The 13696-nt window shown below is 49.8% G+C and overlaps 1 protein-coding gene across 1 annotated transcript in view; it reads right to left on the bottom strand.

Moving 5' to 3' along the window:
• The window catches only part of loxl1 (lysyl oxidase-like 1), a 119348-nt gene that overhangs the window by 33264 nt on the left and 72388 nt on the right, over nucleotides 1-13696 (bottom strand). Inside the window, exon 4 of the mRNA XM_085972228.1 lies at nucleotides 1849-2005. Within this exon, the coding sequence (XP_085828354.1) occupies nucleotides 1849-2005 (157 nt within the window). The remainder of the gene's footprint in view (nucleotides 1-1848; nucleotides 2006-13696) is intronic.

A 13696-nucleotide genomic window follows, 5' to 3' on the forward strand; every position in this document is an offset into this window, starting at 1 on the left:
AGGTAAGGTGACCAAAACTGCACACAATACTCAAGGTGCGGTCTCACCAAGGCCCTGTACAACTGCAGCAAGACATCCTTGTTCTTGTACTCGAACCCTCTCGCTACGAAGGCCAACATACCATTTGCCTTCTTAACCGCCTGCTGCACCTGCATGCTCACCTTCAGCGACTGGTGCACAAGGACACCCAGGTCTCGTTGCACTTCCCCTTCTCCCGATCTATTGCCGTTCAGATAATAATCTGCCTTCCTGTTTTTGCCACCTCGCATTTATCCACATTATACTGCATCTCCCCATACCCCTTGATGCCTTTTGTGTCTAGAAATCTATCTATTCTCCTTCTTAAATAGATTCAGTGACTTGGCCTCCACAGCCTTCTGTGGTAGTGAATTCCACAGGCTCACCACCCTCTGAGTGAAGAAATTTCTCCTCATCTCAGTCCTAAATGTCCTACCCCGTATCCTGAGACTGTGACCCCTCGTTCTAGACCCCCCCAGCCAGGGGAAACACCCTCCCGGCATCCAGTCTGTCTAGCCCTGTCTGAATTTTATACGTTTCAATGAGATCCCCTCTCATTCTTCTAAACTCTAGTGAATACAGGCCTAGTCGACCCAATCTCTCCTCAGACGACAACGCCTCCGTTAGTGCTGGAGTGTCAGCTCAGATTTTTGTGCTCAAGTCTCAAGATTCAACTCTGTGCCAGCATTCATTTCTTGAGAGCTAACTGGTTCCCAGCCAATTATAAATTAAATTCATTTGGGTTAATTTAATGTCGGACAACTCAGACCAGCTGAATATCACACCTTAACCCGAGACATCACATTCATCATTCCTACAGTAAACAGCATTTAATAGGCTGTCTTGCAGACTGCATGATAAGTTAATCAATCTCAAGAATATGAACTGTAATTCTCATAAACTGACCTAAATGGTGAAGCAGCATGTATTGGAATTATAAAAATTGACTGATGATCTTTTTTTAAATCACGCCCCCTCCCTTTCACCAGAATACATTTCCTTAAAGGTACAGTCCAGTAACGCTCCATAGAAACATAGAAACATAGAAGATAGGAGCAGGAGTAGGCCATTCGGCCCCTCGAGCCTGCTCCGCCATTCAATGCGATCATGGCTGATCATCCAAACTCAGTACCCTGTCCCTGCTTTCTCCCCATATCCCTTGATCCCTTTAGCCTTAAGAAATATATCTAACTCCTTCTTGAATATATTTAATGAATTGGCCTCCACTGCCTTCTGTGGTAGAGAATTCCACAGGTTCACCACTCTCTGGGTGAAGAAATTCCTCCTCATCTCTGTCCTAAATGGCTTACCCCTTATCCTTAGACTGTGACCCCTGGTTCTGGACTCCCCGCCATCGGGAACATCCTTCCTGCATCTAGTCTGTCTAGTCCTGTTGGAATTTTATAAGTTTCAATGAGATCCCCTCTCATTCTTCTAAACTCCAGTGAATATAAGCCTAATTGACCCAATCTCTCTTCATACGTCATTCCTGCCATCCCAGGTATCAGTCTGGTGAATCTTCGCTGCACTCCCTCCATGGCAAGAACATCCTTCCTCAGATAAGGCGACCAAAACTGCACACAATACTAAAGGTGTGGTCTCACCAAGGCCCTGTACAACTGCAGCAAGACATCCTTGCTCCTGTACTCGAAACCTCTCGCTATGAAGGCCAGCATACCATTTGCCTTCTTAACCACATTCCTTTTTATCCCACATAGGTGAAGTACTATTTCTGACCCACACTCAGGCAACACAGGCACCATAATGAAGGACACTAATATTTAATTTGAACGGCTCCAGAGTGCACGTTGCCCGAATTGCGCTTCCTACCTGAGTGTGTGCTGTGCAGGCATAACGCTTCAAGTGGCCAAAGTCACACGTGGTGTCCTCCAGGCAGAAGCTGGCTTTGTGTCCCTCAGCTACCTTTCTTCCAGTGGCAGCGTCCAGCAGGTCATAGTGACTGAACTCGTCCATACTGTGATAGTGCCTGGGAAAGCAAGATACGTGCGAATTAATGGCTTGATTGGAAAAAAAAATACATCATTTCTATTCAGCTGAAATATTACTTTGAATTGCACAGTGAGTTAGCACATTGGACTATCATTTCCGGCACTTTGTTCGAATCCATCCCAGGTAATTGAGATGGAAGTCACCTCCGACTGTATGTGAAGTGAATTTGAACAGGCTTAACCAGTTCTCAGTGGGGATGGGCAGACAGCGCAAAGCTGCCCTTAACTTGGCACTAATTAGCTGAACAAGAGAGAGGCCCGCACAGTGCCTGCAGTGCCAGTATGTACTGCTGTCCCCAGGTTGTAGCTAAAACAGGTTGTTAGGGCAAGGCGGAGGGAGCATCTAACTGCGCTACACCTGGCCTGGGAGTGCTTGGTATTACCACTGGGTGCCAGGAATGGGAAATGAGCCATTCTCTTAATGAGCAGATCATTTAACCTCAAAATGTCACAAAGATCAAAACTCCTGGCTTGTTCTAAAAGAAAAAACTCAAACTAGATTTTTGGACTCTCAGGGAAATCGAAGGATATGGGGATCGGGCGGGAAAGTGGAGTTGAGGTCAAAGATCAGCCATGACCTTATTGAATGAAGGAGCAGGCTCGATGGGCCGAATGGCCTACTCCTGTTCCTAATTCTTATGTTCTTAAATACCAGCTGGCCACTTACCACCTGTGACAAGTTAACCAATCGAAATATTCAACTTATTCTAATTTAACTCCATTAAATAGGATATTTTAAAGTAATTGGTAGAGGGATTGCTCTTTTGGTTGAATAAGTTAACTGTAACTTAGAAAAACTTCAAATAAAACTTAACAAATCAAATTAAAATTGTATTGGCCGGGGTGATGATGAGCTCCAGTCCCCGCGGCGCCCACCGGTCGCGGAAGGCCTCAAGCGCGCCGGCGGACACCGCGTGCTCCATCTCCAGGGCCACCCGGGCGCGAACTTAGCCGCGGAAGAGAGGCAGGCAATCGGGCTTGGTAGAGGGATTAGAGGGGAGTTGAGGAGAACTTTTTCCACCCAGAGGATGGTGGGGGTCTGGAACTCACTGCCTGAAAGGGTGGTAGAGGTAGAAACCCTCATCACATTTAAAAAGTACTTGGACATGCGCTTGAAGTGCCGTAACCTACAGGGCTATGGACCAAGTGCTGGAAAGTGGGATGAGGCTGGAGAGCTCTTTGTCGGCCGGCACAGACACGATGGGCCGAATGGCCTCCTTCTGTGCCGTAAATGTCTATGATTCTATGACAGGGAGGATTTAATGAATAACTATTGCTGGACACTGTTTCAGTTCCAATTCATTCCAATACAAGTCATTCTATTTTCAGATCGCTCTCACGGTACCTGTTTTTCAGGAATTAGTTCTAAAGGACAGTCAAGTTGGAACAATTTTAATCATCCATTTGGAACCATTTTAAAACCATTAAAATCATTACCATTTATACTACTGGTATCTCTGCTATTATTGCTAACCATACTCCAGCCATATTTTTATATTGATATATAAATGTGATAATCCCTATGAGTTATAAAGTGCATCAATAAAATGTACAGATTGCTTTACGCCACATTAACTTGGAACATTTTGTACAACATCAATAAACTTGCAGTACTTCACAACTGCAGCAACAACAACAACTTGCATTAGTGCCTTTAATGTTCCAAGATGCTTCACGGAGGCGAAATGAGACAAAAATGGATGCTGAGGCAAAGAATGAGATGTGAGGAGGGGTGATCAAAAGCTTGGGTGGGTTTTAAAGAAAGTCTTAAAGGAGGGGAGCGAGGAGGAAGGGCGAAGGGGTTTAGGGAGGGAATTCTTGGGGCCTAGATGGCTGAAGGTAAGGCCGCCAATGGTGGAGCAAAGGGAGGGGGAGTGTACACAAGGCTAGCATCAGAGGAACTGAGAGTTTGGGAGGCCGGTTTGGGGGTTGTATGGCTTGAGGAGGCCACAGAGATAGGGAGGGACAAGGCCACGAGGGCATTTATATACAAGGAGTGTAGCGGTACCACCGAGTGTCCTTTACTTGTTATACATAATTCCCTTTAACTTTAACTATGTTTATATACAGTTTGCATGTACGGGGCGTTGCCCCTTTAAGAACGCGACCTAACGCAATGACGTCACGTCACGCATCACGTGACTCACCCAAACGCGGGATAATGCGATGACGTCACATTGCGCATCACGTGACTCACCTAAACGCAAGCCGGCCCAGCTCGGCCTCCCGCTCCCACGACAATCGCTGGCCTAGCTCGGCCTCCCACTCCTGTGGCCATTGCCGGCTCAGCTCAGCCTCCCGCTCCCGCGACTTCGGCCGCAACGGCCGGCTGCAGCACCGGGAGAACGCGATGACGTCATCGCGCCATTCACGTGACTGCCCAAGTGCGGGAAAACGCGATGACGTCATCACGCAATCCACGGGACTACCGAGTAAGTCCTCGCGGCGTCCCTGCTGGGGAAAGACCTGTTCCACGACTCTCTTGCATCGATCTACGTTGTTTGCTGTATTTCATCTAATCCAACATTAAAATCCAGTTTGTTGTTCTTCCGAGTCAAGCTCCGTTATTTGTTAGGAATACACCTATTCCTACAGGAGCAGAATTTAAAATTTGAGGTATTGAGGGACCAGAAGGACAGGGGTGCTGGGTGAGCGAGAATTTGTGCAAAATGGGATATGAGCAGCAGGTTTTGGATGAGCTGAAGTTTATGGAGGGTGGAGAATGGAAGGCCAGCCCGCAGAGCGTTGGAATTGTCGAGTCTGGAGGTGACAAAGCCATGGATGAGGGTTTCCGCAGTAGGTGGACTGAGGCAGGGACAGAAGCGGGCAAGTTTACAGATGTGGAAGTAGGTGGTCTTTGTGATAGAGAGGATATAATTTCAAAAACTCAGCTCAGCCTCAAATAGGACATCAAGCTTGCTAACAATCTAGTTCAGCCTGAGACAGTGGCCAGGGAGGGGGGAACATACATACAAATTAGGAGCAGGAGCAGGCCACTCGGCCCCTCGAGCCTGCTCCGCCATTTAATAAGATCATGGCTGATCTGATTGCTCCACATTTCCGCCTACCCCTGATAACCTTTCACCCCCTTGCTTACCAAGAATCTTTCACCCACTTGCTTATCAAGAATCTATCTACCTCTGCCTTAAAAATATTCAAAGACTCTGCTTCCACCGCCCTCTGAGGAAGAGAGTTCCAAAGACTCACGACCCTCTGTGAGAAAAAATTTCTCCTCATCTCTGTCTTAAATGGGCGACCCCTTATTTTTAAACAGTGACCCCTAGTTCTAGATTCTCCCACAAGAGGAAATATCCTCTCCACATCCACCCTGTCCAGACCCCTCAGGATCTTATATGTTTCAATCAAGTCACCTCTTACTCTTCTAAACTCCAGCGGATACAAGCCTAGCCTGTCCAACCTTTCCTCATAAGACAACCCGCCCACTAGATTAGTCTAGTAAACCTATGGAATGAGTGGCAAGAACTCGGGTGGCAGCCTTGACTCAGTGGGAGCACCCTTGCTTCCCAGTCAGAAAGTTATAAGTTCAAGCCCCATCCCAGAGAACTGAGCCCATAACTTAGGCTGACACTCCACTGCAGTACTGAGGGAGTGCCTCACTGTCAGAGGTGCCGTCTTTCAGATGAGATGTTGAGAGGGCAGACAGGGCTTTAGTTTTAAGAGGTTGTAAAATATGTCATGGCACATCTTGAAAAGGAGTAGGATGGTTTTGGCCAACATTTATCCCTCAACCAACACCACAAAAAAGATAATCTGGTCATTTATCTCATTAGTATTTGTCGGACATTATGTGAAGATTGACTGCTGCGTATCGACATCACAAGTGATCAATGTTCCCCGTAATTTTTTTTGCGTGCATGACCCTTTTAAAAAGGGCTGCGCGGCCCATTGACAGGTAAACTTTAACATTGAAAAAGCCAGTCCTGGGCTGCACGGGACTGGCAGAGAGCTGAAACATTGCAAGTGACTACACTCAAAAAGTACTTCATTCGCTGTAAAGTGTTTCGGGACATCCTGAAGTTCTGAAAGGCGCTATATAAATGTCAGTTCTTTCTTTCTTTAAGTCATTACTGTTTGTTTAGAGAGTAACACAATGGGAGTGATTTTCATTCAGAAGTCGGGAAGGAGGCGGGACTACAACTTTCGGGGTTGTAGTCCCACCTCCATCGAGATGCGGCCAATCCACGTGATTTTAACTTGATTGACCTTGTTGAGCCCGCCCAGCGGGCTCAGCAGGCCAATTAAGGGCCACCCGGCAACAGGTGACGTCACAGACTGAAATTTCATCTGTCAAGAGGTCTTGACAGATGAAATATCAGTGTTTCACAGCTGTTTGAAGCTGTCAAACACTGACAGTCTTACTTCTAACCTGAGTCCTTCTACACAGACTCAGTTAGAAATCTCACCGGCACAGAAAGCTGCAGGCTGTCACTTTTGACAGTTCGCTGCCATTCTACTTTCTGTGCCGGCTGAATGATGGATTCCCGAAACCTAGAGGAAGGAAGGCTGAAAAGGTAAGTACAGGTAATTTAAACTTCTTTACACACTTTAGACACACCAAACACACTTACCTTTGCACTCATGCACCCATCACTCACCTGAACACCGACATCTCGACCCCTCCAAGTCCTTCAACCCGACGGCCCAACTCCTCTAACTTGGCATGGTTTGGAGCCGTCGGGAATCGTACACTTCAAGCTTGAAAATAGGGATTAGGCTAAAAACTGCCTGTTAACTACCTGTTAACAGGCAGTTAATTGGCACTAATCCCTTCCCGCGGGGCAGGTACCCGCCTCCTTTGAAACTTACATGGAGGCGGGTTGGGGGTGGGATGGTGTCGGGACCCCCGAATTCGGGACTTTAACCCCCCGCACATCTCCAATCCCGACTCCACGGGTCAATGAAAATCGACCCCAATGTCTGCCATTTTCTAATTAGCAGAAAGTTAGCACTTGGAAAATAGAACCCAAAAGTCCTTCTGCGATTGGAGTCGAGACGGTGTAACTGGAGTTTTAACCTGCATCTAATTTGGGCTAACTAACAACAGAAAATGCTGGAAACATTCAGCAGGTCAGGCAGCATGCGTGGAGAGAGAAAAACAGAGTTAAAGTTTCAGATCTGTGACCCTTCGTCAGAACTGGAAAAAGTTAGAGATGTAACAGGTTTTAAGCAGGTGCAGATCCTGGGAAAAGGGGAGGGGAGGAAGGAACAAAAGAGACGGTCTGTGCTTGGGTGGAAGGCAGGAGAGATTAAATGTTGCAAATGGGGACGGCAGAATCAGCAACAACAGCTGCCTGAAAAATAGGGGCCGAGGTTATAGTCTGAAATTGTTGAACTCGATGTTGAGTCCAGAAGGCTGTAAAGTGCCTAATCGAAAGATGAGGTGCTGTTCCTTGAGCTTACGTTGAGCTTCATTGGAACAGTGTAAGAATATGGGTTAGGTCAATTGTAGCGTTGCTCATTTCTGACACAGATGCAACAGAAAATGAAAAGCATTCCGTCTTCCAGCATCCCTCACCTTAATAAACACAAACATTTTGTGGTAAACCACTGTTATTGTATCCTACTGTTATCGTTATTGCATATTGTTACCTCTGGTTGGCGCTGTGTACCAATGCATGCCTCAGCTGGCTCCGCCCACATGACCAGGTATAAAGGTGGGTGTTTCGGCAACCCACTTCCTTCTTGGAACCAGTTGGCCACGAGAGGCATGCTCTGTTCTTTAGTTAATAAAAACCTCTTCATTACTTTCCTAATTCATCGCCTTTTATGGAGTAATTGATAAGCGTATCAATTTTATTAACTAAAGAACAGAGCATGCCTCTCGTCTAAAAGTAAAATGTCGACACCTGAACAGCAACAACAGCAGGCGTTGCTGCGAGCCCTCAGACCGGCATGCCTGGACCTCGACCCTCAAGCAGCGGGTTCATCGACAAATTTCGAACACTGGCTGAGCTGCTTTGCATCCTTCCTAGAAGCCTCCGCCGTGACATCGGAGGAGAACAAACTAAAAATTTTGACCGCCCAGGTGAGCCCTCAAGTATATACACTCATCCGGGATGCTACTACGTACACGGCGGCCCTCGAACTACCAAAAGGGCAATACACGCGCCCAGTGAACACGATTTACGCCAGACACCTCTTGGGATCCCGCAGGCAGCAACCGGGGGAATCGGTAGAGGTATTTCTACGGGCGTTACAGACACTCTGCAGGGACTGCGACTGTAAGGAGGTAACGGCTGCGGGGCACGCGGAGGGACTTACCTGTGATGCCTTCGTTAGGGGCCTCCAGTCCGACTACTCCCGGCAGAGACTGCTCGAAAGCAAGGAGCTCGACCTGAAGTCGGCCGTAGCCCTTGCGCTCTCGTTAGATGCGGCCCACCGAAACCTCGAAGCATACTCACGTAACGGCGCCGCGCCATGGCCATCGCGACCTTGGGACATGGGACCGCCGCCCCCGGTACCAACTGCTGCAGCGATGTCCCGAAATCAACCGGGACCGCCGCCCCCGGTACCAACTGCAGCGATGCCCCGTAACCAGGCCCAAAAATGCTATTTCTGTGGCCAGTTAAAACACCCTAGAGCGCGCTGCCCGGCTAAGACCGCTACCTGCTCGGGCTGCGGGAAGAAAGGCCATTACGCCAATGCCTGCAGGGGGAAACCCGCGAATGACAGCAGCGCCGCGTGCGAACCGTGGGGGCAGCCATCTTATCCGCCATTTTGTGCACCTCCGGCCGCGTGGGGACCTGAATCATGGCGGCCGCCATTTCGTCTCCGGACTCGACCACCGTCTCGTCGGACGACCATATCGACTCACTAAGCCATACACTGGCCTCCGTTACGCTGGATCAAGCCCTGCCTCATCATCTGTCCAGGTCCATGATGGACATCACGGTAAACGGCCGCGCCACCACTTGCCTATTTGACAGCGGGAGCACAGAGAGTTTTATTCACCCCGACACGGTACGTAGCCACTCCCTCACGGTCCTGCCAACACGCCATCGGATTTCTATGGCGTCTAAGTCCCATTCAATGGACGTCGGCGGCTACTGTGTGGTGACCCTTTCGGTTAGGGGCACAGAATATAAAAATTTTAAACTTCTTGTCCTGCCCCGTCTTTGCGCTGCCGTGCTGCTAGGGTTGGATTTTCAGTGCCACCTTAAAAGTGTCACATTAGCATACGGTGGACCCCTCCCCCCACTCACAGTCTGCAACCAACACCTTTTAAATCGCCCGCCGCACACCACTTGCAGCCTTTCCACACTCAAAGTCCCCCCCCCCCCCCTTGTTCGCTAACCTCACCCGCGACTGTAAACCCATCGCTACCAAGAGCAGGCAGTACAGCGCCGGGGACAGAGCTTTTATTAGCTCTGAGGTGGAGCGGCTCCTGAAGGAGGGCATTATCGAAGGGAGCACCAGCCCCTGGCGAGCCCAGGTTGTAGTCGTTAAAAGCACCGATAAACGCCGCCTGGTCATTGACTACAGCCAAACCATAAACCGGTACACTCAGCTGGACGCATACCCACTTCCTCGCATATCTGATATGGTCAATCAGATTGCGCAATACAGAGTATTCTCCACCATTGACCTTAAGTCAGCATACCACCAACTCCCCATCCGCCATGAGGACCGCCAGTATACTGCCTTCGAGGCGAACGGCCGCCTCTACCACTTCCTTAGGGTTCCCTTCGGCGTCACCAACGGGGTTTCGGTCTTCCAAAGGGAGATGGACCGGATGGTTGACCAGAACGCGCTGCAGGCCACCTTTCCCTACCTGGATAACGTCACCATCTGCGGCCACGACCAGCAGGACCATGACGTTAATCTAGAAAAATTCCTCCGTACGGCCCAGCGGCTAAACCTAACGTACAATAAGGAGAAATGTATGTTTCGCACCAAACGCCTTGCCATTCTCGGCTGCGTAGTGGAGAACGGAGTCATCGGGCCCGACCCCGACAGGATGCGCCCCCTTATGGAGCTCCCCCTCCCCCACTGCCAAAAAGCACTGAAGAGATGCCTGGGGTTTTTCTCTTACTATGCTCAGTGGGTGCCCCACTATGCGGACAAAGCCAGACCCCTCATCAAATCCACCTCCTTCCCCCTGACACCAGAGGCGTGTGCAGCCTTCACTCTTATCAAGAGCGATATTGCGAAGGCCACAATGCACGCAGTGGATGAGTCCATCCCCTTCCAAGTGGAGAGCGATGCATCCGACTTCGCCCTAGCTGCGACCCTTAACCAGGCGGGGAGACCCGTGGCCTTTTTCTCAAGGACCCTCCAGGGCCCCGAGATTCGACACTCCTGTCGAAAAGGAGGCCCAGGCTATTGTGGAAGCGGTGCGTCACTGGAGGCATTACCTGGCCGGAAAACGGTTTACCCTTCTCACTGACCAGCGTTCAGTTGCTTTTATGTTCAATAATAAGCAGAGGGGCAAAATCAAGAACGACAAGATCTTGAGGTGGAGAATTGAACTCTCCACCTACAATTACGATATCTTGTACCGGCCCGGGAAACTCAATGAGCCCCCAGATGCCCTATCACGTGGTACATGCGCCAACGCGCAGGTTAATAGACTGCAGTCCCTCCACAATGACCTCTGCCACCCGGGGGTCACCAGGTTCTTCCATTTCATCAAATCCCGTAACCTGCCCTACTCCATCGAGGAGGTCAGGACCATGACCAGGAACTGCCAAATCTGTGCCGAGTGCAAACCGCATTTTTATAGGCCAGACAGAGCAAGCCTGATCAAGGCCACTCGCCCCTTCGAGCACCTGAGCGTCGATTTTAAAGGGCCCCTCCCCTCCTCTGACCACAACGTGTACTTCCTCAACATAATTGATGAGTACTCCCGTTTCCCGTTCGCCATCCCTTGCCCAGACATGACCAGTACCACGGTCATCAAATGTCTGAATGACCTCTTCGCCCTGTTCGGGTTCCCTAGCTATATACATAGCGACAGGGGCTCATCTTTCATGAGCGACGAACTTCGTCAGTACCTGCTCGCGAGAGGTATTGCTACGAGCAGGGCCACCAGCTACAACCCCCGGGGGAACGGCCAGGTGGAAAGAGAGAACGCGACGGTTTGGAAGGCCATCCTCTTAGCCTTAAAATCTAAGGGCCTTCCGACCTCTCGCTGGCAGGAGGTCCTCCCTGCGGCACTCCACTCCATCCGTCACTGCTTTGTACTGCCACTAATGCCACCCCTCATGAGCAAATGTTCGTTTTCCCCAGGAAGTCCACATCGGGAACCTCGCTACCGACATGGCTGACTTCTCCTGGGCCCGTCCTACTGCGGAGGCATGTGAGGACCCATAAAACGGACCCCCTGGTCGAGAGGGTGAACCTCCTACACGCCAACCCCCAGTATGCCTACGTGGCGTACCCAGACGGGCGGGAGGACACGGTCTCCATACGAGACCTCGCACCCTCGGGTGCCCCTGAATTACCACCGTTATCCCCCACCACTTCTCCCAACCCAACCCCTGTAGACGGCATGCCGGAGCCCCAGGACCCTTCGTTGACCACCCAGACACCAGATTCGACGTTGGATACTGCACCACCGCCGCCGCCACCACGACGATCAGGACGTCATACAAGGCCTCCTGATAGACTTACCTACACGAACTTGTAGTACACTTCACCCCGCCGGACTAAATTTTAAACAAGGGGTGAATGTGGTAAACCACTGTTATTGTATCCTCTGCTGAGTAAATAGACTATTTGTTGCAGTGCACTGTTTAAATAGACTCTGGCCTAGATTTTCAGTTGCTTGCGCCAGCAGTTAGCGCCTTAAGAGAAGTGATTTTCGGGCGCTATGCGTGTAGCGCCCGTGCGCAGCGCAGTTTGCGCCCCGCCCCAAATTAAGTTGCCCGTTAGCGCCGGCGCAAAGTTTAGTGGCCGGCCGGATGCGCGCGCAGAAAATGACGTCACATCCTCGTGCAACGCCCTTTGGCCGCCCCGAATCCAAACTTCAGTCGGACCGCCCCATTGTGCGGCTGGCGTCCAGAGCGTTTGTAAAATGGAACGCAACACACCCTGGGGAGCGCAAATTAAAGGGCGCTCCTCCTGCACTATAAAAGGCAGTCTGCATGTGTTGTGTGGGATCCGGTGTGTTGTTGTGAACGGTGTATTTATGGTGCCGGCCACCACCACCACCACCACCACCACCACCACCACCTCCTCCTCCTCCTCCCCCTCCCCCCCCCCTCCCCCTCCTCTTCCTCCTCCTCCTGTTTTCCCCCCCAGACTCTGCCTTTGGAAAGAACACATGCACCCTTCCCCTTTAAGAGCTCACTGGCACCAGAGTGTCTGCCATGCACTGCGCCCGAGCTCGGGTGTTGCGCTCTGCACCGCCGGCTTAGCGCCTAAAGATAGTAGTGGAACGCCTCTTTTAGCGCTCCACCAACCTCTTAGGGCGAAGCCACTGAATTTCCGGCAACGGGGCGCTACTTTGGGGCGGGCGCTAACTTTGGGTGGGCGCTAAGGTTAGCGCCCCAAAACTGTCTATACGGAAAATCTAGCCCTCTGTTTGCTGAGTAAATAGACTCTGTTTTCTGTTTGCTGAGTAAATAGACTCTGTTTGCTGTTTGCTGAGTAAATAGACTCTGTTTGCTGTAAAATAGACTGTTTGCTGTAAGTCCCGTCGTAGGTCCTGCCTCGCCTCCAGCTCATTGGCTGACACAGTGGTGTCAATACCCACTTTGTTAAAAGTTTAGGATCAAAGAGATCATACACTCTGCATAAAACTCAAAGTGGTTACAAGTATGAGTGGCAAGTATCTACAGGTGAGAGCAATTATAAAAAAGAAGCATATTATCTAAATGGTGAGAGATTGCAGAGCTCTGAGATGCAGAGGGATCTGGGCGTCCGAGTGCATGAATCACAAAAGGTTAGTATGCAGGTACAGCAAGTAATTAGGAAAACTAATAGAATGTTATCATTTATTGCGAGTGGAATTGAATACAAAAGTAGGGAGGTTATGCTTCAGTTGTACAGGGCATTGGTGAGACCACATCTGGAGTACTGTGTACAGTATTGGGCTCCTTATTTAAGGAAGGATGTAAATGCGTTGGAAGCAGTTCAGAGAAGGTTTACTAGACTAATACCTGGAATGGGCGGGTTGTCTTATGAGGAAAGGTTGGACAGGCGAGGCTTGTATCCGCTGGAGTTTAGAAGAGTAAGAGGTGACTTGATTGAAACATATAAGATCCTGAGGGGTCTTGACAGGGTGGATGTGAAGAGGATGTTTCCTCTTGTGGGAGAATCTAGAACTAGGGGTCACTGTTTAAATATAAGGGGTTGCCCATTTAAGACAGAGATGAGGAGAAATTCTTTCTCACAGAGGGTCGTGAGTCTTTGGAACTCTCTTCCTCAGAGGGCGGTGGAAGCAGAGTCTTTGAATATTTTTAAGGCAGAGGTAGATAGATTCTTGATAAGCAAGGGGGTGAAAGGTTATCGGGGGTAGGCGAGAATGTGGATTAATCGGATCAGCCCATGATCTTATTGAATGGCGGAGCAGGCTCGAGGGGCCGAATGGCCTACTCCTGCTCCTAATTCGTATTGACGTAATAAAACTCACTACGCATAAAGCAAGGCTTTAATCAACTTGTTTCAGAACATGGAAGTCTAGTTGTATTTCACTAGCTCCTTGT

Source organism: Somniosus microcephalus, chromosome 32 (assembly GCF_052327205.1).
Source record: "Somniosus microcephalus isolate GS21.2 chromosome 32, FLI_Smic_1.0, whole genome shotgun sequence".
NCBI classification, from domain to species: Eukaryota; Metazoa; Chordata; class Chondrichthyes; order Squaliformes; family Somniosidae; genus Somniosus; species Somniosus microcephalus.